We start from the raw sequence: 25,733 nt of genomic DNA, 5'->3' as shown, positions 1-25,733 counted from the left end.
AAAGTGCTGCAATTAATTCTTAAGGGTACTATTCCGACGTGATTTTGCGAGAGGAATCGATTAATCGCAGTCCCGATACGCTGCGAGCAACACCTGCAAAGTTACAGCCGAAAAACTGCAGATTTTCATCGTCATTTCTCCGCTGCTGGTCCTAGGCTATTTTTCATGTGTTTTCTGAGTTCCTAGGCGTCGAATTAGTCTAAAAAGCGTCATACGGATCGATTCCCAGACAAAAGATTTTTCGGCCAAAAAAAATCCAAGGCTAACTCCTTTGCATTTTTGGCGAAAATTTCGACGACTTTGAAAAGTGCTGCAATTAATTCTTTAGGGTACTATTCCGACGTGATTTTGCGAGAGGAATCGATTAATCGCAGTCCCGATACGCTGCGAGCAACACCTGCAAAGTTACAGCCGAAAAACTGCAGATTTTCATCGTCATTTCTCCGCTGCTGGTCCTAGGCTATTTTTCATGTGTTTTCTGAGTTCCTGGGCGTCGAATTAGTCTAAAAAGCGTCATACGGATCGATTCCCAGACAAAAGATTTTTCGGCCAAAAAAAATCCAAGGCTAACCCCTTTGCATTTTTGGCGAAAATTTCGACGCCTTTGAAAAGTGCTGCAATTAATTCTTTGGGGTACTATTCCGACGTGATTTTGCGAGAGGAATCGATTAATCGCAGTCCCGATACGCTGCGAGCAACACCTGCAAAGTTACAGCCGAAAAACTGCAGATTTTCATCGTCATTTCTCCGCTGCTGGTCCTAGGCTATTTTTCATGTGTTTTCTGAGTTCCTGGGCGTCGAATTAGTCTTAAAAGCATCATACGGATCGATTCCCAGACAAAAGATTTTTCGGCCAAAAAAAATCCAAGGCTAACCCCTTTGCATTTTTGGCGAAAATTTCGACGACTTTGAAAAGTGCTGCAATTAATTCTTTAGGGTACTATTCCGACGTGATTTTGCGAGAGGAATCGATTAATCGCAGTCCCGATACGCTGCGAGCAACACCTGCAAAGTTACAGCCGAAAAACTGCAGATTTTCATCGTCATTTCTCCGCTGCTGGTCCTAGGCTATTTTTCATGTGTTTTCTGAGTTCCTGGGCGTCGAATTAGTCTAAAAAGCGTCATACGGATCGATTCCCAGACAAAAGATTTTTCGGCCAAAAAAAATCCAAGGCTAACCCCTTTGCATTTTTGGCGAAAATTTCGACGACTTTGAAAAGTGCTGCAATTAATTCTTTAGGGTACTATTCCGACGTGATTTTGCGAGAGGAATCGATTAATCGCAGTCCCGATACGCTGCGAGCAACACCTGCAAAGTTACAGCCGAAAAACTGCAGATTTTCATCGTCATTTCTCCGCTGCTGGTCCTAGGCTATTTTTCATGTGTTTTCTGAGTTCCTGGGCGTCGAATTAGTCTAAAAAGCGTCATACGGATCGATTCCCAGACAAAAGATTTTTCGGCCAAAAAAAATCCAAGGCTAACCCCTTTGCATTTTTGGCGAAAATTTCGACGACTTTGAAAAGTGCTGCAATTAATTCTTAAGGGTACTATTCCGACGTGATTTTGCGAGAGGAATCGATTAATCGCAGTCCCGATACGCTGCGAGCAACACCTGCAAAGTTACAGCCGAAAAACTGCAGATTTTCATCGTCATTTCTCCGCTGCTGGTCCTAGGCTATTTTTCATGTGTTTTCTGAGTTCCTGGGCGTCGAATTAGTCTAAAAAGCGTCATACGGATCGATTCCCAGACAAAAGATTTTTCGGCCAAAAAAAATCCAAGGCTAACCCCTTTGCATTTTTGGCGAAAATTTCGACGACTTTGAAAAGTGCTGCAATTAATTCTTTAGGGTACTATTCCGACGTGATTTTGCGAGAGGAATCGATTAATCGCAGTCCCGATACGCTGCGAGCAACACCTGCAAAGTTACAGCCGAAAAACTGCAGATTTTCATCGTCATTTCTCCGCTGCTGGTCCTAGGCTATTTTTCATGTGTTTTCTGAGTTCCTGGGCGTCAAATTAGTCTAAAAAGCGTCATACGGATCGATTCCCAGACAAAAGATTTTTCGGCCAAAAAAAATCCAAGGCTAACCCCTTTGCATTTTTGGCGAAAATTTCGACGACTTTGAAAAGTGCTGCAATTAATTCTTTAGGGTACTATTCCGACGTGATTTTGCGAGAGGAATCGATTAATCGCAGTCCCGATACGCTGCGAGCAACACCTGCAAAGTTACAGCCGAAAAACTGCAGATTTTCATCGTCATTTCTCCGCTGCTGGTCCTAGGCTATTTTTCATGTGTTTTCTGAGTTCCTGGGCGTCGAATTAGTCTAAAAAGCGTCATACGGATCGATTCCCAGACAAAAGATTTTTCGGCCAAAAAAAATCCAAGGCTAACCCCTTTGCATTTTTGGCGAAAATTTCGACGACTTTGAAAAGTGCTGCAATTAATTCTTTAGGGTACTATTCCGACGTGATTTTGCGAGAGGAATCGATTAATCGCAGTCCCGATACGCTGCGAGCAACACCTGCAAAGTTACAGCCGAAAAACTGCAGATTTTCATCGTCATTTCTCCGCTGCTGGTCCTAGGCTATTTTTCATGTGTTTTCTGAGTTCCTGGGCGTCGAATTAGTCTAAAAAGCATCATACGGATCGATTCCCAGACAAAAGATTTTTCGGCCAAAAAAAATCCAAGGCTAACCCCTTTGCATTTTTGGCGAAAATTTCGACGACTTTGAAAAGTGCTGCAATTAATTCTTTAGGGTACTATTCCGACGTGATTTTGCGAGAGGAATCGATTAATCGCAGTCCCGATACACTGCGAGCAACACCTGCAAAGTTACAGCCGAAAAACTGCAGATTTTCATCGTCATTTCTCCGCTGCTGGTCCCAGGCTATTTTTCATGTGTTTTCTGAGTTCCTGGGCGTCAAATTAGTCTAAAAAGCGTCATACGGATCGATTCCCAGACAAAAGATTTTTCGGCCAAAAAAAATCCAAGGCTAACCCCTTTGCATTTTTGGCGAAAATTTCGACGACTTTGAAAAGTGCTGCAATTAATTCTTTAGGGTACTATTCCGACGTGATTTTGCGAGAGGAATCGATTAATCGCAGTCCCGATACACTGCGAGCAACACCTGCAAAGTTACAGCCGAAAAACTGCAGATTTTCATCGTCATTTCTCCGCTGCTGGTCCCAGGCTATTTTTCATGTGTTTTCTGAGTTCCTGGGCGTCAAATTAGTCTAAAAAGCGTCATACGGATCGATTCCCAGACAAAAGATTTTTCGGCCAAAAAAAATCCAAGGCTAACCCCTTTGGATTTTTGGCGAAAATTTCGACGACTTTGAAAAGTGCTGCAATTAATTCTTTAGGGTACTATTCCGACGTGATTTTGCGAGAGGAATCGATTAATCGCAGTCCCGATACGCTGCGAGCAACACCTGCAAAGTTACAGCCGAAAAACTGCAGATTTTCATCGTCATTTCTCCGCTGCTGGTCCTAGGCTATTTTTCATGTGTTTTCTGAGTTCCTGGGCGTCGAATTAGTCTAAAAAGCGTCATACGGATCGATTCCCAGACAAAAGATTTTTCGGCCAAAAAAAATCCAAGGCTAACCCCTTTGCATTTTTGGCGAAAATTTCGACGACTTTGAAAAGTGCTGCAATTAATTCTTTAGGGTACTATTCCGACGTGATTTTGCGAGAGGAATCGATTAATCGCAGTCCCGATACGCTGCGAGCAACACCTGCAAAGTTACAGCCGAAAAACTGCAGATTTTCATCGTCATTTCTCCGCTGCTGGTCCTAGGCTATTTTTCATGTGTTTTCTGAGTTCCTGGGCGTCGAATTAGTCTAAAAAGCGTCATACGGATCGATTCCCAGACAAAAGATTTTTCGGCCAAAAAAAATCCAAGGCTAACCCCTTTGCATTTTTGGCGAAAATTTCGACGACTTTGAAAAGTGCTGCAATTAATTCTTTAGGGTACTATTCCGACGTGATTTTGCGAGAGAAATCGATTAATCGCAGTCCCGATACGCTGCGAGCAACACCTGCAAAGTTACAGCCGAAAAACTGCAGATTTTCATCGTCATTTCTCCGCTGCTGGTCCTAGGCTATTTTTCATGTGTTTTCTGAGTTCCTGGGCGTCGAATTAGTCTAAAAAGCGTCATACGGATCGATTCCCAGACAAAAGATTTTTTGGCCAAAAAAAATCCAAGGCTAACCCCTTTGGATTTTTGGCGAAAATTTCGACGACTTTGAAAAGTGCTGCAATTAATTCTTTAGGGTACTATTCCGACGTGATTTTGCGAGAGGAATCGATTAATCGCAGTCCCGATACGCTGCGAGCAACACCTGCAAAGTTACAGCCGAAAAACTGCAGATTTTCATCGTCATTTCTCCGCTGCTGGTCCTAGGCTATTTTTCATGTGTTTTCTGAGTTCCTGGGCGTCGAATTAGTCTAAAAAGCGTCATACGGATCGATTCCCAGACAAAAGATTTTTCGGCCAAAAAAAATCCAAGGCTAACCCCTTTGCATTTTTGGCGAAAATTTCGACGACTTTGAAAAGTGCTGCGATTAATTCTTTAGGGTACTATTCCGACGTGATTTTGCGAGAGGAATCGATTAATCGCAGTCCCGATACGCTGCGAGCAACACCTGCAAAGTTACAGCCGAAAAACTGCAGATTTTCATCGTCATTTCTCCGCTGCTGGTCCTAGGCTATTTTTCATGTGTTTTCTGAGTTCCTGGGCGTCGAATTAGTCTAAAAAGCGTCATACGGATCGATTCCCAGACAAAAGATTTTTCGGCCAAAAAAAATCCAAGGCTAACCCCTTTGGATTTTTGGCGAAAATTTCGACGACTTTGAAAAGTGCTGCAATTAATTCTTTAGGGTACTATTCCGACGTGATTTTGCGAGAGGAATCGATTAATCGCAGTCCCGATACGCTGCGAGCAACACCTGCAAAGTTACAGCCGAAAAACTGCAGATTTTCATCGTCATTTCTCCGCTGCTGGTCCTAGGCTATTTTTCATGTGTTTTCTGAGTTCCTGGGCGTCGAATTAGTCTAAAAAGCGTCATACGGATCGATTCCCAGACAAAAGATTTTTCGGCCAAAAAAAATCCAAGGCTAACCCCTTTGCATTTTTGGCGAAAATTTCGACGACTTTGAAAAGTGCTGCAATTAATTCTTTAGGGTACTATTCCGACGTGATTTTGCGAGAGGAATCGATTAATCGCAGTCCCGATACGCTGCGAGCAACACCTGCAAAGTTACAGCCGAAAAACTGCAGATTTTCATCGTCATTTCTCCGCTGCTGGTCCTAGGCTATTTTTCATGTGTTTTCTGAGTTCCTGGGCGTCGAATTAGTCTAAAAAGCGTCATACGGATCGATTCCCAGACAAAAGATTTTCCGGCCAAAAAAAATCCAAGGCTAACCCCTTTGCATTTTTGGCGAAAATTTCGACGACTCTGAAAAGTGCTGCAATTAATTCTTTAGGGTACTATTCCGACCTGATTTTGCGAGAGGAATCGATTAATCGCAGTCCCGATACGCTGCGAGCAACACCTGCAAAGTTACAGCCGAAAAACTGCAGATTTTCATCGTCATTTCTCCGCTGCTGGTCCTAGGCTATTTTTCATGTGTTTTCTGAGTTCCTGGGCGTCGAATTAGTCTAAAAAGCGTCATACGGATCGATTCCCAGACAAAAGATTTTTCGGCCAAAAAAAATCCAAGGCTAACCCCTTTGCATTTTTGGCGAAAATTTCGACGACTTTGAAAAGTGCTGCAATTAATTCTTTAGGGTACTATTCCGACGTGATTTTGCGAGAGGAATCGATTAATCGCAGTCCCGATACGCTGCGAGCAACACCTGCAAAGTTACAGCCGAAAAACTGCAGATTTTCATCGTCATTTCTCCGCTGCTGGTCCTAGGCTATTTTTCATGTGTTTTCTGAGTTCCTGGGCGTCGAATTAGTCTAAAAAGCGTCATACGGATCGATTCCCAGACAAAAGATTTTTCGGCCAAAAAAAATCCAAGGCTAACCCCTTTGCATTTTTGGCGAAAATTTCGACGACTTTGAAAAGTGCTGCAATTAATTCTTTAGGGTACTATTCCGACGTGATTTTGCGAGAGGAATCGATTAATCGCAGTCCCGATACGCTGCGAGCAACACCTGCAAAGTTACAGCCGAAAAACTGCAGATTTTCATCGTCATTTCTCCGCTGCTGGTCCTAGGCTATTTTTCATGTGTTTTCTGAGTTCCTGGGCGTCGAATTAGTCTAAAAAGCATCATACGGATCGATTCCCAGACAAAAGATTTTTCGGCCAAAAAAAATCCAAGGCTAACCCCTTTGCATTTTTGGCGAAAATTTCGACGACTTTGAAAAGTGCTGCAATTAATTCTTTAGGGTACTATTCCGACGTGATTTTGCGAGAGGAATCGATTAATCGCAGTCCCGATACGCTGCGAGCAACACCTGCAAAGTTACAGCCGAAAAACTGCAGATTTTCATCGTCATTTCTCCGCTGCTGGTCCTAGGCTATTTTTCATGTGTTTTCTGAGTTCCTGGGCGTCGAATTAGTCTAAAAAGCGTCATACGGATCGATTCCCAGACAAAAGATTTTTCGGCCAAAAAAAATCCAAGGCTAACCCCTTTGCATTTTTGGCGAAAATTTCGACGACTCTGAAAAGTGCTGCAATTAATTCTTTAGGGTACTATTCCGACCTGATTTTGCGAGAGGAATCGATTAATCGCAGTCCCGATACGCTGCGAGCAACACCTGCAAAGTTACAGCCGAAAAACTGCAGATTTTCATCGTCATTTCTCCGCTGCTGGTCCTAGGCTATTTTTCATGTGTTTTCTGAGTTCCTGGGCGTCGAATTAGTCTAAAAAGCGTCATACGGATCGATTCCCAGACAAAAGATTTTTCGGCCAAAAAAAATCCAAGGCTAACCCCTTTGCATTTTTGGCGAAAATTTCGACGACTTTGAAAAGTGCTGCAATTAATTCTTTAGGGTACTATTCCGACGTGATTTTGCGAGAGGAATCGATTAATCGCAGTCCCGATACGCTGCGAGCAACACCTGCAAAGTTACAGCCGAAAAACTGCAGATTTTCATCGTCATTTCTCCGCTGCTGGTCCTAGGCTATTTTTCATGTGTTTTCTGAGTTCCTGGGCGTCGAATTAGTCTAAAAAGCGTCATACGGATCGATTCCCAGACAAAAGATTTTTCGGCCAAAAAAAATCCAAGGCTAACCCCTTTGCATTTTTGGCGAAAATTTCGACGACTTTGAAAAGTGCTGCAATTAATTCTTTAGCGTACTATTCCGATGTGATTTTGCGAGAGGAATCGATTAATCGCAGTCCCGATACGCTGCGAGCAACACCTGCAAAGTTACAGCCGAAAAACTGCAGATTTTCATCGTCATTTCTCCGCTGCTGGTCCTAGGCTATTTTTCATGTGTTTTCTGAGTTCCTGGGCGTCGAATTAGTCTAAAAAGCGTCATACGGATCGATTCCCAGACAAAAGATTTTTCGGCCAAAAAAAATCCAAGGCTAACCCCTTTGCATTTTTGGCGAAAATTTCGACGACTTTGAAAAGTGCTGCAATTAATTCTTTAGGGTACTATTCCGACGTGATTTTGCGAGAGGAATCGATTAATCGCAGTCCCGATACGCTGCGAGCAACACCTGCAAAGTTACAGCCGAAAAACTGCAGATTTTTATCGTCATTTCTCCGCTGCTGGTCCTAGGCTATTTTTCATGTGTTTTCTGAGTTCCTGGGCGTCGAATTAGTCTAAAAAGCGTCATACGGATCGATTCCCAGACAAAAGATTTTTCGGCCAAAAAAAATCCAAGGCTAACCCCTTTGCATTTTTGGCGAAAATTTCGACGACTTTGAAAAGTGCTGCGATTAATTCTTTAGGGTACTATTCCGACGTGATTTTGCGAGAGGAATCGATTAATCGCAGTCCCGATACGCTGCGAGCAACACCTGCAAAGTTACAGCCGAAAAACTGCAGATTTTCATCGTCATTTCTCCGCTGCTGGTCCTAGGCTATTTTTCATGTGTTTTCTGAGTTCCTGGGCGTCGAATTAGTCTAAAAAGCGTCATACGGATCGATTCCCAGACAAAAGATTTTTCGGCCAAAAAAAATCCAAGGCTAACCCCTTTGCATTTTTGGCGAAAATTTCGACGACTTTGAAAAGTGCTGCAATTAATTCTTTAGGGTACTATTCCGACGTGATTTTGCGAGAGGAATCGATTAATCGCAGTCCCGATACGCTGCGAGCAACACCTGCAAAATTACAGCCAAAAAACTGCAGATTTTCATCGTCATTTCTCCGCTGCTGGTCCTAGGCTATTTTTCATGTGTTTTCTGAGTTCCTGGGCGTCGAATTAGTCTAAAAAGCGTCTTACGGATCGATTCCCAGACAAAAAATTTTTCGGCCAAAAAAAATCCAAGGCTAACCCCTTTCATTTTTGGCGAAAATTTTGACGACTTTGAAAAGTGCTGCGATTAATTCGTGAGGGTACTATTCCGACGTGATTTTGCGAAAGGAATCGATTAATCGCAGTCCCGAGACGCTGCGAGCAACACCTGCAAAGTTACAGCCAAAAAACTGCAGATTTTCATCGTCATTTCTCCGCTGCTGGTCCTAGGCTATTTTTCATGTGTTTTCTGAGTTCCTGGGCGTCGAATTAGTCTAAAAAGCGTCATACGGATCGATTCCCAGACAAAAGATTTTTCGGCCAAAAAAAATCCAAGGCTAACCCCTTTGCATTTTTGACGAAAATTTCGACGACTCTGAAAAGTGCTGCAATTAATTCTCTAGGGTACTATTCGGACCTGATTTTGCGAGAGGAATCGATTAATCGCAGTCCCGATACGCTGCGAGCAACACCTGCAAAGTTACAGCCGAAAAACTGCAGATTTTCATCGTCATTTCTCCGCTGCTGGTCCTAGGCTATTTTTCATGTGTTTTCTGAGTTCCTGGGCGTCGAATTAGTCTAAAAAGCGTCATACGGATCGATTCCCAGACAAAAGATTTTTCGGCCAAAAAAAATCCAAGGCTAACCCCTTTGCATTTTTGGCGAAAATTTCGACGACTTTGAAAAGTGCTGCAATTAATTCTTTAGGGTACTATTCCGACCTGATTTTGCGAGAGGAATCGATTAATCGCAGTCCCGATACGCTGCGAGCAACACCTGCAAAGTTACAGCCGAAAAACTGCAGATTTTCATCGTCATTACTCCGCTGCTGGTCCTAGGCTATTTTTCATGTGTTTTCTGATTTCCTGGGCGTCGAATTAGTCTAAAAAGCGTCATACGGATCGATTCCCAGACAAAAGATTTTTCGGCCAAAAAAAATCCAAGGCTAACCCCTTTGCATTTTTGGCGAAAATTTCGACGACTTTGAAAAGTGCTGCAATTAATTCTTTAGGGTACTATTCCGACGTGATTTTGCGAGAGGAATCGATTGATCGCAGTCCCGATACGCTGCGAGCAACACCTGCAAAGTTACAGCCGAAAAACTGCAGATTTTCATCGTCATTTCTCCGCTGCTGGTCCTAGGCTATTTTTCATGTGTTTTCTGAGTTCCTGGGCGTCGAATTAGTCTAAAAAGCGTCATACGGATCGATTCCCAGACAAAAGATTTTTCGGCCAAAAAAAATCCAAGGCTAACCCCTTTGCATTTTTGGCGAAAATTTCGACGACTTTGAAAAGTGCTGCAATTAATTCTCTAGGGTACTATTCCGACGTGATTTTGCGAGAGGAATCGATTAATCGCAGTCCCGATACGCCGCGAGCAACACCTGCAAAGTTGCAGCCGAAAAACTGCAGATTTTCATCGTCATTTCTCCGCTGCTGGTCCTAGGCTATTTTTCATGTGTTTTCTGAGTTCCTGGGCGTCGAATTAGTCTAAAAAGCGTCATACGGATCGATTCCCAGACAAAAGATTTTTCGGCCAACAAAAATCCAAGGCTAACCCCTTTGCATTTTTGGCGAAAATTTCGACGACTTTGAAAAGTGCTGCGATTAATTCTTTAGGGTACTATTCCGACGTGATTTTGCGAGAGGAATCGATTAATCGCAGTCCCGATACGCCGCGAGCAACACCTGCAAAGTTACAGCCGAAAAACTGCAGATTTTCATCGTCATTTCTCCGCTGCTGGTCCTAGGCTATTTTTCATGTGTTTTCTGAGTTCCTGGGCGTCGAATTAGTCTAAAAAGCGTCATACGGATCGATTCCCAGACAAAAGATTTTTCGGCCAAAAAAAATCCAAGGCTAACCCCTTTGCATTTTTGGCGAAAATTTCGACGACTTTGAAAAGTGCTGCAATTAATTCTTTAGGGTACTATTCCGACGTGATTTTGCGAGAGGAATCGATTAATCGCAGTCCCGATACGCTGCGAGCAACACCTGCAAAGTTACAGCCGAAAAACTGCAGATTTTCATCGTCATTTCTCCGCTGCTGGTCCTAGGCTATTTTTCATGTGTTTTCTGAGTTCCTGGGCGTCGAATTAGTCTAAAAAGCGTCATACGTATCGATTCCCAGACAAAAGATTTTTCGGCCAAAAAAAATCCAAGGCTAACCCCTTTGCATTTTTGGCGAAAATTTCGACGACTTTGAAAAGTGCTGCAATTAATTCTTTAGGGTACTATTCCGACGTGATTTTGCGAGAGGAATCGATTAATCGCAGTCCCGATACGCTGCGAGCAACACCTGCAAAGTTACAGCCGAAAAACTGCAGATTTTCATCGTCATTTCTCCGCTGCTGGTCCTAGGCTATTTTTCATGTGTTTTCTGAGTTCCTGGGCGTCGAATTAGTCTAAAAAGCGTCATACGGATCGATTCCCAGACAAAAGATTTTTCGGCCAAAAAAAATCCAAGGCTAACCCCTTTGCATTTTTGGCGAAAATTTCGACGACTTTGAAAAGTGCTGCAATTCATTCTTTAGGGCACTATTCCGACGTAATTCTGCGAGAGAAATCGATTGAGCGCAGTTCCAATGCGCTGCGAGCAACGGATCAAAAGTTACAGCCAAAAAACTGCAGATTTTCATCGTCATTTCTCCGCTGTTGCTTCTACGCTATTTTTAATGTTTTTTTTGAGTTCCTGGGGTTCCAATTAGCCAAGAAACGGTCATACAAATCAATTCGGAGACCAGAAATTTTCGACTCTAAAAATCGGAAAAAAAGTAAGGCTAACCCCTTTGGATTTTTGGCGAATATTTCGACGACTTTGGAAAGTGCTGCAATTAATTCTTTAGGGCACTATTCCGACGTAATTTTGCGAGAGAAATCGATTGAGCGCAGTCCCAATGCGCTGCGAGCAACGGATTAAAAGTTACAGCCAAAAAAACTGCAGATTTTCATCGTCATTTCTCCGCTGTTGCTTCTACGCTATTTTTAATGTTCTTTCTGAGTTCCTGGGGTTCCAATTAGCCAAGAAACGATCATACAAATCACTTTGGAGACCAGAAATTTTCGACTTCAAAAATCGCAAAAAAAGTAAGGCTAACCCCTTTGGATTTTCGGCGAAAATTTCGACGACTTTGAAAAGTGCTGCAATTAATCCTTTAGGGCACTATTCTGACGTAATTTTGCGAGAGAAATCGACTAAGCGCAGTTCCAACCCGTCGCAAGCAACGCAGGAAGCGTTTCAGCCGAAAAACGAGATGACTTTAGTGCATCTTACAAGCTGTTTCGCGGTCGCTGTTCCAGATGTCTGTTATCCATCTCTCAGGGCCCAATCAGGCCATTTGGGGTTCGTTCAAATTGATTTCACACCCAGAAATATCCGGGTGCAAAAATTGCCGAACAAAAATAACGCATACCTTTTCGAACATCAGATCAGAAGTTACGTCTAAAACATAAAATTTAGAGAGTCCTGCTAAAAGTGGAGATGAAAAACAATAAATTTATAGCTATCAAATTTAGCTGTTTATTCAATATGCCCTCATACGCATACAAGTGTTCAGGTGTCAGTGTTTAGTAATTTAACAAGTTACTTCATAGTACGTACTGTAACTGTTGTTAAACAGTAAAGTAAAATAAAACAATAAATTACCTAACAAAAGTGTTTGATTAATCATCAAAAAATATTAAAGTGATCCTTATTTATTTTAGTTTCTAGAAGATGTACATAAACATAGCATAAAATTAGATTTTCTGCTTTGCGCAGGCCAAAAATCAGACCTGATAATCTAAATTAAAATAATAAATAATACAATGTCACAAAGATCAATATACAATTCAAATCAAAATTCCTAATCCAGAATAAGGACGAATTGAACGGGCAATATCAAACCGCGATCCTGAAAGTAAAAGTTAAAATTTCATGCGGTTCCTTGAATGAAACCTCTGTTCAGTGTGTTTTATTTTATATAACCCCTTGATTTCATATTTGTTATTTGGATTTTCGTCGGGTGTTGGTATTTTGGTTTTATTACCTGATCAGGATTTCTTTCATCCGCACTACACCGAGTTCTAGTCACACCCTACTAAAATCCAACGTATTCCTTCGAGTATTGTAGGCCTACTGACCGCTTCGACCGTCTGTCCTCACCAATCCACATAGATACATCGTCACAGTACAAAATCAAAGACAACAAGATATTCAAAAGTATTAATGAACTTACACAATAATTCTGATCAGTATAACAGGAACAGAAACTACAATATACACTACCTTAACTAGAATGAGAAAAATACCATAATAGATAGTCATAGTCGTAGTTAGTAAGTATATCTCAAGTTCCGGCTTGTGTACAAGGGCAACGCACCTTTGCAGGATACGATATATCATCTATGATATTGTATTATTATTAATTTTATCTGACACAGACTGAAGAAAATATATATATGACAAATGACCCGTTTCTTCACGAGATGGACCGCTATAAAAAATTTTGTTCGAAAATTATGGCAGTTACAGTATCTTAGCTTCTATAGGATGCCATTTTTAATTTTTTTTCTTTGCCCGGATACGCAGAAGAAAATTTTAATGTTCAAAAATGATTGTAAACATAGGTTCATTCTCGACAAAACGATATCTTTCAATGTTCCTCGAAATTTGAAGCCGATCGATTAGTTATCATTAGTTTTGCAAAAACACGTCTAAAGGGGTTAGAAAAAATTGCTCGCTGTAACTTACATTCAATTTGCGATTCCAGGGCCATAGGACCACTCATAGCAGGTGTTGATGGACTTTGTACTTTACATTATAAATGGTCGGTATAATCAGATTAGCAATACCAATATCTCACGAGACTTGCAGCCACCTTGGTATAACTTTTAGTATTGTAGGAATAGTAAAATTTGTAATATTTGCAATTATAATAATTAAAATATATAAATAATTTATATTCTTCAGTCAACGTACGGGCATTGAAATCGCGGCAACTATCCCGTTTGTATTGCCGGATCTCCTACTGCAGACATATCTGGGTTCTACCGATGCTCAGTAGAGACATCTACGAACAGAATTGAGACTCTACTCAATTCTAGGTAAGTCCGTGATTCTAGGCGTAGGTTTTGGAACGCACCCTGGTACGCAGTGAGTGCATTCAGTAATTATCACCGTGGTAATTATGCATCGCCATTCCTATTGGCCAAGAACTAGGCAGCAAAAGCTGTCACGCCTGATTTTAAGAATGTATACTCGCTCAATTCTATGCAACGAGTAGGCTGCTGCCATCTGTAAAATATTGGCGCGAAACACCGTACGCGACATTGATGGCATGCCGGTGAAAACGAGTTTTCGGAGTACTGGACGCGTCCATCTTGGTTCTGGTGTATAATTTTATGGGATTAGCGGATAGCGTAACCTGGGTAACTTATGAATTCCGGTATGTTCGTTGCCGTTCTGAAGTATTGACGAGTTTTTATCGTGCAACGAAATAAGTTCAGTGATAACGTGATTACTACAGTTTCGATGCGCGTTGGTAAAATATCATCAATAAAAAATAATTCGGTATGACCTAATCGTCCGCGTTCATTCAATGTTGAGAACGTTAATCGTTATACGGTGCATTTTGCCGCGTTCTTTGCCGACCGTAAAGAGTATCAATTATAAAAAAAACACTGAATAAAATTGAAAGAAAGATTAAGGTAAGGGCTCATGTATGAATACAATGTGGGATCGTGACAAATAGAAGAAATGATTGTTGTATTTTTTTAATCAATCGACTCGAAATAACAGCGTCGGAGAACGCTAATACTTTTCAAAAATTGTGCCATAATCGCGAACGATAGCGAACACTTTTTATTTACATCGCAATATGACAGACTTCAATTACTGTTGTCTCTGCGCAAGCGACGAGGGAATATTCCTGGACATATTTAAGGCCACCCATCGCCAGCTAGGGAACAGATCCCTCCTCAAGGAACTTGAAACGTGCTTGTCCGTCAAGGTATACATCATCACACCCCGTTTCTATCCAAAACGCTCGAAAACCGTCGATACGGAATTGGGCTTCTGGGAAACATTCCCTCCTGAGCGACACGGGCCCTACAAGAATCAAGAATCAACTGATTCAAGTTCGCTTAAACTATACAACCCAGTACAAGGCACTGAAATTCCGCCGTAACCGACCGGCGTCTGATCGCATTTCTAATTCACGACCCTGGACGGTATTCCGTATTCCGCACTCCCCTTTTTTCCTGTCGTTTAATCAGTAATCAGTAATCCGGAGCATTGTAAAAACAAGATATCCTGAAAACACGTTTCGCGAATTTCAACCCTTCACTTGGTTTTTTTTGGCTGGTATTGGTCAGAGTCGGTTTTGACGTAACCTCTTTTCTATTTACGTTTTGGTTGATATACGCGATACAACACTGCATTTATTTATTTCACTGACCTTTACTTTCACGTTTTATTTGTTAATTTTTCTCGCTTTGGCAATTTATACTGTGTTGTTTTCTTAATTTATTCATCGTCATATTTTGAAAAAGTATTTCCAACGATCACACTAATTCTATTATTTAATTTTGTATTATATTGAAAATATTACTTTCAGGTTGACAGAAAAGGGACTCTATCGTCGAAAATTTGTCACAAGTGTGCAATTGAGTTGGGTGAATGTCACCAGTTTGTTGAAACTTATAACCAAGCATCCAAAGCTGCATCGACAAAGCTAAAGAAGACTGTGACAAAGAAATCCTGCTGCCTGTGCTTCACCAGTGTCAAAAACAAGTATTTATTTCAACTTGCCGAAGATTTCCAGTCCAAAATCGACCCTATTCAGAAGATATATGAATGCTTTCATAAATCGGTAAGCTGCTAATTTAACCTTGACTTGTCACGCTTCCTCTGTTTAGAACAAGTGAAATGTACTCTGTAACCTAAGACTGGTGTTGTTCTTGGATTTCACTTATTCATAGTTCAGATAAATTTCCACTCTTAGTTCTTAACCCTTGACTTCAAACACGTTTTACAATTCCTTACAGATAACTCGGGAAGAATCTGAAGGTTTATTGATATGCCTCTTCTGCCGCTACAACTTGGACATCTTATACGACTTGAAGAAATTGGCTCGAGAAGTGAGGTCTAAACTAGAGAAAATAACTGAGTGTAAAGGTGTTGTAGCAAGTTTACCAAAGGTGTGCATATGAGTGTTTGAATAAATTTTTGTACAGCTTGCAAAGATCTAGGCCTAATGGTCCTAACTCTATTTCAGACAGAGACGTTTGTGGTGAGTCGTAAGACTACCGTCCATTCTGCGGCCAAACTTCAGTATACCTCTGACTCAGATAGTGAGTACAACAAAATGGCTCCCAAACAGTTGCGCTCAAAAAGGCTTAAGAACCTCAAGCACCCTCAGCAATTACATTTCCGTACCTGCGGTCAATGTGAAACTTTAATAGAAGACGGTATCGATATGTACAGATTACACAGAACGGGCCTCACAGTGTGTAAAGCGTGCTGGATAACAATGGATCCAATAAGTACCAGGACAGGTAATAAACGTAGGCCAAACACTCAGATTGAATCTAAAACCACCAGACTTTGTGCAGTGTTTGTCAAGGATGTGCTGAGTGCAGCATCGTCAAAAGATAACGGATCATGTAATGTTGAAAAAGCTGAAAAAGATGCCCAAATTTATGTTATATCTGATCACAGTGACACCGAGATACCAAATACTAAAGCAACTAGAAAAACTCGTCAAAAACGAGGTGTTGATGATAATAAGTCGGAACTAGAATCTTTATCAGCTTCGTGGTCACGAACGAAGCGAAGCGCTAAGCAGGAGGAAGCTGACAGCGACAGTAGACCTAATAAGAGATTAAAATCTGTACAAAATGCAATAGTGACGATTCCGTTGGAGAAGGAGCAGTTAAGAAGAAGTACCCGGCTCCAAAGTTCTGATTCTGAGGGTGTGATTCTGCAAGACAACTGGAGCGATGTCTCTGAAGTGAAAAAAATTAAAACTGAAGAAAAATTGAATACTCTTCATATTAAAAATAAGTCCGGTAAGATTAAATTGCATGGCAATAGTAAGAAACTGAAGACTCATGAAGCGGGATCTAAAAGTACAGATCTACCTCCTGAGGCTGACACAGAAGCTGGGAAAGAATTGAGAAAGGTACGCAAAAAAGTTCCGTTGATTTCAGAACCCACATTACCAGCCAGTCCGAAAACGAGAAACCTTGCCATACGCACGAAACAAAGATCAGCCAGCCCTGGTTCGAAACGAGATTTAAAAAACATTGAAAAAAATAAATCGAGTGATGAATCAATCGCCAATCAACGTTTGCCTTTGAAAATCAAAGCTTCTCCTAAGCGATCTAAAAAATTGATGATGGTTAGCTTTCCCTTCAAACTCAAAAATGCATATGTATGCAAAGTTTGCAAAACAGAATATAAAAATAAAGTGATTGGAATGAAGCACGAATTGACCCATTTCAAGCAGGTAGAAATTAAAGTAGAGAAGTTGAATGTCGATAATCATTTTCAGACGCTCAATGAAAATTTGGAAATGAAAGAAATTACCCAAGAGTCCGCCGACGCTAGCTCTTTGCCAGATCCGCCTCAGGTGAACGAGAAACTTCTCGATCCGGAAATATCTACTCCAGCTGGTGATGCTGAACAGGCCAAAGGATCTGAGTCTAACACGGATAATACAGAAATTGTTTGTAGTGATTTATCATCAGAGTTGTTACAAGGAGATAACAAATCGCTGGAATTCGAGAGTGCTAGAGAGACTGATACTGTCAACACATTGAATAGGCCACTTTCAGAAGAGTCGACTTCAGTTATTAATAATTCTCTAAATGTTATCACAGAGGATATCGCGCAGGATTCAGATCTGGTTAATGACAATGGATCCAAAAATAATCAAACGTCAGAAACCAAGGTAGATGAAATTCATCCCGGACCGAATTTGCTCACAGAATCCAAAAATGACGACGATAACAATTCTACTGAAGAAGTATCAAGTGAAAAATTGGACAAAAGTTTACCTGAAGAAGTACCGACGGCACTTGAGCAAACTCTCACAAATACCGAAGAAACAAATGTTGTAGAGCACACGAATGATGAGGATGTTATAGTGGCTGCTGCACCATCGAATGAAAGCGGCGAAGTTGCGGAGAAAGTTCCAGATTTAGCTAAGGATGAGGAAACCGATATGCGTAGTCTTGTGGTAGACACGGAAAACTTGCTGGAAGACTTGGATGAACACACAGAGAAGTTAGAAGATGAAACAATGAACACAAACGATGTTCCGACGTTAAACGATGTTCCGGCGTTAAACGATACGAATCACGTTGATGGGGAGCAAACAGAAACGAACGAAAATAAAGAAATTATCGACGACGAACTGGATTCGGTGAAATCCATCACGGAAATTGATACTGTAGATAAGGACCCTGGTACAAAAAACGAATCGATAAACCCGAGCCTGGAAGATAATGAACAAAGCATGACAGAAGACATCACTGAAGATCCGATAAACGAGTCTCCTCAAGATATTGAAGAACCCAACAACGTAACCAATAACCATGCGTTATCTACAGTTACTGAAATCCTGCAGGAAGTTATCGATCTTGCAACCGCAGAAGTTCAAAAGCGAGGTGAAAACGACCTCGTATCGGAACCTGAAACATTGGAAAGCATTTCGAAAGAGATAGAGAAGAGCACAGATAAAATGTCAACAAGCCTTTTAGTCAAGGCACAAGAAAAGTTAGTCTTGGAGTGACTTGAAAATGATATACTACCATTGATATATATTTAACTGTGAATCCAGTAACGAATTATATCTACTGTCACTTCCAGTGTTTGAACTATCATAGTTTAAGTTCTCAGTGTACAGGTATATTTATACTAAAATTCAACGACTTCATTCGAAATTACTCGAGCATGATACTGCGTTATCTCTGAATAGGTTTCAGTAATTGCTGCAGTTAGGGGTAAAATTGTGAAATAAATTGAGTAAATAGTAATTATACTATTATTGATGTAGTAGAATTGGAAGAATTTTGGGGTCGAGGAAAATGTAAGATCTACTACAATGAAGATTTATTTTTATCAACTTCGAATGAGAATTAGTGACGCTAAAATTAAATATAGGTGATAGCAATTGAAATGCTAGCATAAAACTGTGTTGTCCAAATGGGCAGTGCTACGTAAACATTGGTAATTCACGTGGTCCAGAAACCTTTAGCAAGTAACCGTCAAGTATTGGCTACTGTATTTTATTATACGAAAATACGTGCGATGAAAAAATAAGAAATACACCAAATTTAAATATTGACGGGAGATGAATAAAAGGAAACCTGTAAACAGTTTGTCATTTCCTTGAAAAATTATACAGTTCTTTGTATTACGTATGTTTCAGATTGTTTCCCAGCGCGCGGTAGCACGGATAATAATATCGCTATTGCGAAGGAAAACGATATTTTCAAGTTTTAAACAGCCTCATATCCCGCCATGGCTGTAATAGGACAAACAACCAATGCAAACATGTATTGCTTTTATTCACGTCACTCTTCGTTCAGTACCGTCAAATTTCACGATTTTAAATTCATTTTTTGTCATGGTAGACGGAAAGCGGGATTCTACGCCTACGTAGGACGAAAAATATTCTTCGCATCACGGGCGTAACACTTCACACCCTTGATGCGAAAATAGCTATTATATGCCCATATACATTACATCTAGCCAAGGCTACAGCTGATTTGTAAGCGATATTCCGCCGATCAGAAGCGTTTCTTATTTCAATCGACTCACCTATGAAGCGGTAGATGGATTATCATCTACTAGCATAGAGATGTAGATAGTCGTTGATTTGTTTTTACATGTATGTACATTTCTATTTTATTACATTTTCTCAAATTTGTTCTGCAGTCAAAATTCACATGATACTCATCTATGATAAATAACAACTATTCGTCTAGTTACGTGTTAAAGGTGTGCACAATGTTGTACATACACACATGTATATTTATTATGCGTACACAAAATGTGTATACATATGAAGATAGATTATACCTACATAATATGTCATAAGGATTAATGTATGAACAGCTCTATCTCATGTTTATATATAGAGAAGCAAAAAAATAAAGTCATGATTTTCAAATATGCTTTACCTAATATGCTTTATCTGCGATTGATCTACCACGAAATTAATAGACTTATACTAACGTGATGGTGGAATCATTGATCGACTTTAATGAGTATCAAAGCTCAAAAAAGAAGTAAATAATAGAATTAACCAGGCTTTTTCAATTTAAGAGCACCAACATAAAAAAAAAAAACTTGGGTATCCATCCATGTGTTTTTCTAATCGTTCAGATCAGAAGCTTCATGTGGTACGGAATCTACGGAGAGGACACTATTCACCGATTGTAGACTCTCAACTTTTACGGATTCAGTCTGTGAGAGATTCTCGTAATCAGACGCAGACCAGTGAGGCTGGTGAAATTCCTGACCTAAAACGTCATATTTTCTCGTAGATTCAAGCGAATCATCTGTTTTATCTGGCTTATTTATTCGAATAATTATTCCTCAGATTACCGCGTCTTGTATGTGTATTTACCATCATCGTTTTCACCGTAGGCTTCGCAAGTGTATTTTTTTTCCCTCCAAAATGGTACTCTCTTATTTTTCCAATCACAAAGCCTTACGGTAGCCGCTTGATCGTACTCTCCGGATTGGAGTATCAATTCTATGTATTGGTCGATGAATTCTTGCCCTGTAATAATAAAACTGATATTTTACGACGAACCAGAAACGAAACAGTCGATCCAATAAAGTTGATAATATGTGTTTTGGCGATTGTTAACCAGTAATGTTCATCGTGATAACACTAAGAATCACCTTTCGAAACTGCCGCTATACAGCGAGCGTGATTAGCTTCCAGCGTCTGGCCCATTCCGTTGTAGAGGGTGAAAGCAAATTCCAGGTGCGAAGTGGCCGCGGGTAGTACACCCTATCTCGGAGGAAGCATAATTTCAATAAATACCACGGTACCATTAATTTGCTATCTGGACCTTACGTGAGTCAGAAGATGCTCGCCGATGTGGTAATGGGCTTGCGCGAGTTTGTAGGGCAGTTCGAACTTAGAAGCTGTTTCCCGGAGGCATTCAAGGTGTTCCATGGTGCTCGTTGGATCGCCCAGTTCCTGATCTCAGAAAGAAGCATAGATTAGACACATAGCTAAAATCTGTTCTTTCCAACTAGGCTGAATGTTACAAAGGTATTGGAGATTCTGGAATTACTTTGTAGGTGAAGGCCAGCTCCATGTGGGCGTTGCAAATACCATCGTGGTCAAAAATCTGCCTGGAGAGGTTCAGGTACTTGATGAAATTCTGCAGGGCCAACTGCAGCTGGTTTGCAGCCAAGTAGCTTCTTCCCAATACACACAACACGTCGGTTATGTACTCCTCGTGGTCAGCTGAAATCGTCATCTATTTTTAAGCTCATAATGAATTGGACAAGCTGCACCGTCTTACAGTCTGTGGCATACTTCAGCGCCTTCTGGCAAGCCGCGATCGCGAGATCGGTATCGTTGTTTTTTTGCGCCCTTATGGCCATTTCCAGTATGGCGCGGTAGAGAAGGGTGCTACACTCCCTGAAGATGCTGTCCTGTTTAATACCAAGTATCTTGGATGCGTTCCACCATTTTTCCTCCGACGCCTGTCTGGCTTCGTCCAAAAATTTCAAGGACACTTTAGTCTCCTTCACTGTTACGTACCAAGAAAAAATATTCCATATACGATAACTGTAAACGGTATTTGCGGATGCCGGCATTTAGTGATGATATTCAGTCAGGTCATACTTTCGTTAAATAGGAAACGTCCGTAGAGATATTTTATCGTGGTTAAGGTTTGCTGGTCATCATTTTCAACAGCTTCACCAGCGGCCATGGCGCTTTTGAAGAGTTTTTCTGCAACCCACCACCATTCCCAAGTAGTTCCTTGAAAATGTAATGCGGTCTCTAAAAGAGCAGCTGCTTGCGCGATCGGCTGCTCTATGGGAACACGTAAATATTTTCATTTCGACAATATGCAAGGATTTCATTATCGCATAAGAATCAATCAAATGAAACTATGTGGCGAGTCAACCATTCAGCATCGCTTTGTTCGCTTCAGCCAAGCCGATCTTCAGACGATCAACCGAAGGATCGTCATCTTTGAGCCGTGGGTTAGTCCAAATTATCGTCCCGGGTCCAGCTTTGACCCTCATCTCCTCCTCCAGGTCAAATAGCATCCTCAAATATTGAGCAGCGTTCTTGTAGCCAGCCTCTTCGAGTTCAAGACAAGCTACCGTGTGATGAGCAAAGTGGTACCTGCGATCCGATTATCGTTCAGCGAAAAATTGATCATGTGAATTCGTTGTAGCGAGATCATGAGACTTGTCGGTTTAACTTATACCTATACTCACTAAGATACTCATCTAACACAATAAATTGGATAAATATCAGGCTTTGCGTTACAACCTTCTAGTAACATACGAGCTTTATAGTTCTGAACGGACAACGATGATAAATTTCCTTGTTCTCAGGATGATCTGATTGTAATGGCAATCAGCATTTACCTTTTAACCGCAATTGGAAGTGATGAACAAAATAGCGCGTTGCTGTAGTATTCGATGATCCGCAACGCATATGCATAATGATAATGCTCACCTCCTGAGGTCTTCGGCTGACAGATCAGGCAGAAAAGATTTCCAGGTCGCCATGACTTCTGGGAGTTCTTTCCTGAGTGCCTTAGCTATAGTTTTCACTCTGGGAGGAAGAGGCGGAGGAGGAGGAGGAGGTGGAGGAGGAGGAGCTTCCACTTGGTTTTCGGGAATTTCGGAAGTTTCAGCATAATTTTCTGCTTCTTGTGGAACTTGATTTTTGAAGGCTTTACAGAAATCCCAAGACGGTTGATACGCTCGTGACATAATTTTTTTCCGCGATTTTTCGCTGCAAATTGACAACGACTTGACAGACTGTAGCGAAACAAGCGATCGTCACCGAGCGAAGATAGGCTCGTAGGTTTAATTATTTTACAGCAACACTGCTGTGTGTTTTATTGTTGGTTAAATATCAACAAATATAGTGTACATAAGGTACAATGTTATAATTTTACGATTAAACAGATCAATATAAAGCATGTACAAGGCATATGTTATCATATGCGTATAGCTCACTTGAGCTTTTGACCAGATGATTGTAACGATTGTCTAGTTTAGGCCTTGATACCAGGCTTCCTGGGTTCCAACCGGATCTTGAATCCCTCGGCACGTTTCAGGATAATGTCAGCCTGCAGCCTGAAGTCCTCTTCTTTCAGGTCGGACTTGACTCTGAAGTTCCTCAAGATTGTCGAGAGGATTATCTTCAGTTTAAGCATGGCGTATTTCCGGCCTACGCAGGAACGGGGTCCTGCTGAGAAGGGCACGAACGCGTAATAATGACGGTTCGCTGTCTTCTCGGGAAGGAAGTTATCGGGGTTGAAGACATCAGGGTTCGGGTAGATGTTGGCCTGACGGTGCATCTTGAAGGTACCGATAACCACGGTGGCTCCAGCGGGCAAGATGTAATCCCCGGACGCTGTCAAGATAAATTAAGATTTCATGATGGATTACGCATGCATATGGATTAGAAAAAATCAACGCAATTACGACGACGGTACCAGCTAAGTACTGACCTAACTTAAGATCCGTTTTGATTTCGCGGGCAATAATGGGCACGGGTGGGTACATTCGGAGAGTCTCCATAAGACATCGTTCGAGGTATTTCATCTCCAAAGTGTCTTGGAATGTGACTGGCCTATCACTGTCTCCGAAGATTTCGTCAAGCTCTTCGATTACCTTGTCTTGGATGTCTTGATGTATGCCCATCATCGATAGGAAGAAGCTTGAACCGGCAGCGGTGGTGTCGTGTCCCTAAAATCAATACATTCGTTGAGCTGTATGTTGAAAGGATGTGGTCTCACGATCAGCGCGGAGTGGATGTTATGGCAGACCTCGAACATGATCGTGTCGACTTGTTCCTTGATCTCAGTATCGGTCAGGACGACCCCGTTTTGTCCGGACTCGATCAGCAGGTCGAGGAAGGCGAGCCTCTTCTTCTCGCCAACGTCGTTGTCATCGACGTCCAAGTCATCCTTGAGTCCAGCGGATTGTCCGAAGGACAGACCCTCGACGACGGTTGTGCTCTGCACAGCAATCAATCATTGTAAAACCAGTACATCACACGTGAATAGTCTTACCGAATCATACCTTGGTCTTTCCGTCAGCCTGGTTTGCGGCAGCGTCGATCAGGTTGCGCTTTCCACCCTTGTACTCCTCCTTCTTGCGCTTGATGACCTTCTTGGTCAGCCCGTGGATGATGTCGAGTAGTTGAACCTGGTCCTTTCCGTATTTAGTAAGGTTGAATAACCAGTCTGGCCTGAGCCATACCCGGGTATGACGAAGGTGAAGAATGTCGCACATCCTGAGAAACCGGGCATATTAGTTGAGATGCTGCAGAGGATGCAGAAGCGCGCCAGAGGGGCTGAAATAACGGTTTTTCGGGGATACTCACTTCATCACCGCCATCGCGTATTCGAATCCACTGCGATCCTGGGTAGACTTGGACACCCCCATAGCAGTCTCCAGAAGAATCTCAACGGTACACTCGGACATGTAATCGTGACAGTCGAATTCCTTGCCCTGTTCGCGACGCATCTTCTCGACAACGGCGCGGGAGTTAGCGTTGAATAGGTCAATAAAGCTCTTCAATACATTCAAGTGGAAAGTGGGAGCAATCAGCTTGCGGTGAGCGCGCCACTTCTGTCCTGTAGGGTGAAAGCAAAAATTACGGAGACATAAATTCCCCCATGAAACTCTCACCTCTGCTGTTACGCACAGGTAGCCTATCCCATATCTGAGTCTTGACTTCGCAGAAGCCAGAATTCTCTTTCTGCAGGAAGTAAGCAAAAGGCAAAGTCACAAGCCGATATAGAGAAAGCAGACTGGCAGCTTCACGATGCTGGGTTGTAATGAGATAGGATAATGCTTTGTAACGCACCAGTGGAGATGAGAAGACCGTTTCCCAACCAAGGTCTGAAGAATCGGTACTCGCTGGATTTGTCAATGTAAACGTGACTTGACAGAATGACTTCCACATCACGGGGGTCGACCAAGAAGATGAGGAGTTTGGGTCCAATCCATAGCCTGATAACCTGGTCAAACTCGAAGGACTTCTGGTAGACATTCCGAAAGATGGCTTAAGAAATGAAAAAAATTATTGTACGTTCATGTAAGTGAATACATCATGAAGAGACTCGCGTTTAATAAGATCACGTACTGTCTGAGCTTCCCAGAAATTCGAGAGCATTTCCGATGAATGGTACTCCTTGAGGGCCAGGAAGTTTTTCAGCTAGCTCAATCATGTGTCGTCGAGAAACTCGGAAGTAAATATAGTACAAAACTATTGCTGGGACGAGGAGTGAGAAGAAGATGGTGGTCGCCGATAGTCCGCTGGCGGTAGCTGTTGCCACCGTCCCGGCTACCACATCGGGTCCAGCTGCAGACATCTTTGTCACGAGTGTAATACTGGTAGGAAATAATGGAGACGAGCGTTAATCCAGGAAGAGGTAAAACCGATCTATCGATTCACTATTGGTGACACTTACCTCTTTTTTTTTATATGGAGGTCCGGTTGAACGAGCTTTAACAGTTGATGCAACACCACCGAACTGACTCCCGATTGAAGGTGGGTGAGCTTTTATATCTTTCCTCGATGACCGCCTCCCCACCTTTGCATCAGCGCACTAGTTGACGCCAATTATTATCAGATATAGGTATAATGCTTTGATTAGAATGGCTAATTAATCGCATGCAAACTGTTTCTTCGGATCATTCTTGCGTAGTTTCCGTTGTACCCCCCTCTCGTATTTGGAATAGACGTGCAATATGTTATATACGCGTAAAATTGGATCAGCCTGTCGTATTTTCCACTAATTTTTTTTATTCTGTCGATCACTTTGCTGTCAGAGGTTAATAACTTTTAGCCGGTTTTCGTAATTGCTCGACTGCTTTTATCTGCGTTGTGTTTATCCTTGCCTTGATATTTTGTTCCTTGATATATTATTCATTTTCATATGTTTACAACAATCAACTGACTTGGGTGTAAGTAATTTTTAATGATAAGAATATATACGAAATAATTGTAAATCAATTAAGAAGAATAAACTTGAAAAATCATTCTCATTTCAGAAATCGTGGAACGGAATTCACAATTCCGCAA

At 41.6% G+C, this 25,733-nt stretch overlaps 3 protein-coding genes across 5 annotated transcripts; 1 reads left to right on the top strand and 2 right to left on the bottom strand.

Moving 5' to 3' along the window:
* The first annotated feature begins 13,733 nt into the window (after positions 1–13,733).
* LOC124412246 (putative WEB family protein At1g65010, chloroplastic) lies at positions 13,734–19,565 on the top strand. Of its 3 annotated transcripts, none has more exons than XM_046891972.1 (6): positions 13,734–14,423; positions 15,030–15,284; positions 15,460–15,612; positions 15,690–16,814; positions 16,968–18,193; positions 18,849–19,565. In XM_046891972.1, the coding sequence occupies exons 1-6, from the start codon at positions 14,292–14,294 to the stop codon at positions 18,868–18,870; spliced, it is 2,913 nt and encodes a 970-aa protein (XP_046747928.1). In that variant the 5' UTR covers positions 13,734–14,291; the 3' UTR covers positions 18,871–19,565. The 3 variants fall into 3 exon arrangements, with proteins under 3 accessions (XP_046747928.1, XP_046747927.1, XP_046747929.1); XM_046891973.1 differs by having other exon boundaries at positions 13,735–14,423; positions 15,690–16,595; XM_046891971.1 differs by having other exon boundaries at positions 15,690–18,193.
* A 364-nt stretch (positions 19,566–19,929) lies between these two features.
* Positions 19,930–22,402, bottom strand: LOC124412169. Its single transcript, XM_046891835.1, has 8 exons — positions 22,143–22,402; positions 21,580–21,803; positions 21,294–21,485; positions 20,968–21,198; positions 20,734–20,909; positions 20,511–20,636; positions 20,333–20,444; positions 19,930–20,207 (listed from the first exon to the last, which is right to left on the bottom strand). The coding sequence occupies exons 1-8, from the start codon at positions 22,400–22,402 to the stop codon at positions 20,026–20,028; spliced, it is 1,503 nt and encodes a 500-aa protein (XP_046747791.1). The 3' UTR covers positions 19,930–20,025.
* Positions 22,403–22,502: 100 nt separating this feature from the next.
* LOC124412168 (cytochrome P450 4g15) lies at positions 22,503–25,227 on the bottom strand. The gene is made up of 8 exons (XM_046891834.1): positions 25,120–25,227; positions 24,792–25,039; positions 24,513–24,710; positions 24,027–24,279; positions 23,723–23,936; positions 23,467–23,658; positions 23,149–23,386; positions 22,503–23,051 (listed from the first exon to the last, which is right to left on the bottom strand). The coding sequence occupies exons 2-8, from the start codon at positions 25,018–25,020 to the stop codon at positions 22,690–22,692; spliced, it is 1,686 nt and encodes a 561-aa protein (XP_046747790.1). The 5' UTR covers positions 25,021–25,039; positions 25,120–25,227; the 3' UTR covers positions 22,503–22,689.
* Between the last annotated feature and the right edge of the window lie 506 nt (positions 25,228–25,733).

This window comes from Diprion similis, chromosome 11 (assembly GCF_021155765.1).
Source record: "Diprion similis isolate iyDipSimi1 chromosome 11, iyDipSimi1.1, whole genome shotgun sequence".
NCBI classification, from domain to species: domain Eukaryota; kingdom Metazoa; phylum Arthropoda; class Insecta; order Hymenoptera; family Diprionidae; genus Diprion; species Diprion similis.
Note: the sequence above shows the minus strand (reverse complement) of the source record. Positions and strands in the feature narration are given on the sequence as shown.

Coding starts and splice junctions, on each gene's coding strand:
- LOC124412246 (XM_046891971.1), top strand. CDS start 14,292: ATGACAGACTTCAATTACTGTTGTCTCTGCGCAAGCGACGAGGGAATA. Junction 14,424..15,029: donor AAACGTGCTTGTCCGTCAAG/GTATACATCATC, acceptor TATTACTTTCAG/GTTGACAGAAAAGGGACTCT. Junction 15,285..15,459: donor ATGAATGCTTTCATAAATCG/GTAAGCTGCTAA, acceptor AATTCCTTACAG/ATAACTCGGGAAGAATCTGA.
- LOC124412169 (XM_046891835.1), bottom strand. CDS start 22,402: ATGTCACGAGCGTATCAACCGTCTTGGGATTTCTGTAAAGCCTTCAAA. Junction 21,199..21,293: donor ACGTTTCCTATTTAACGAAA/GTATGACCTGAC, acceptor GGTACGTAACAG/TGAAGGAGACTAAAGTGTCC. Junction 20,910..20,967: donor GCTGAAGTATGCCACAGACT/GTAAGACGGTGC, acceptor TGACGATTTCAG/CTGACCACGAGGAGTACATA.
- LOC124412168 (XM_046891834.1), bottom strand. CDS start 25,020: ATGTCTGCAGCTGGACCCGATGTGGTAGCCGGGACGGTGGCAACAGCT. Junction 24,280..24,512: donor CGGTCTTCTCATCTCCACTG/GTGCGTTACAAA, acceptor TTCACCCTACAG/GACAGAAGTGGCGCGCTCAC. Junction 23,052..23,148: donor CAAAACGGATCTTAAGTTAG/GTCAGTACTTAG, acceptor TTATCTTGACAG/CGTCCGGGGATTACATCTTG.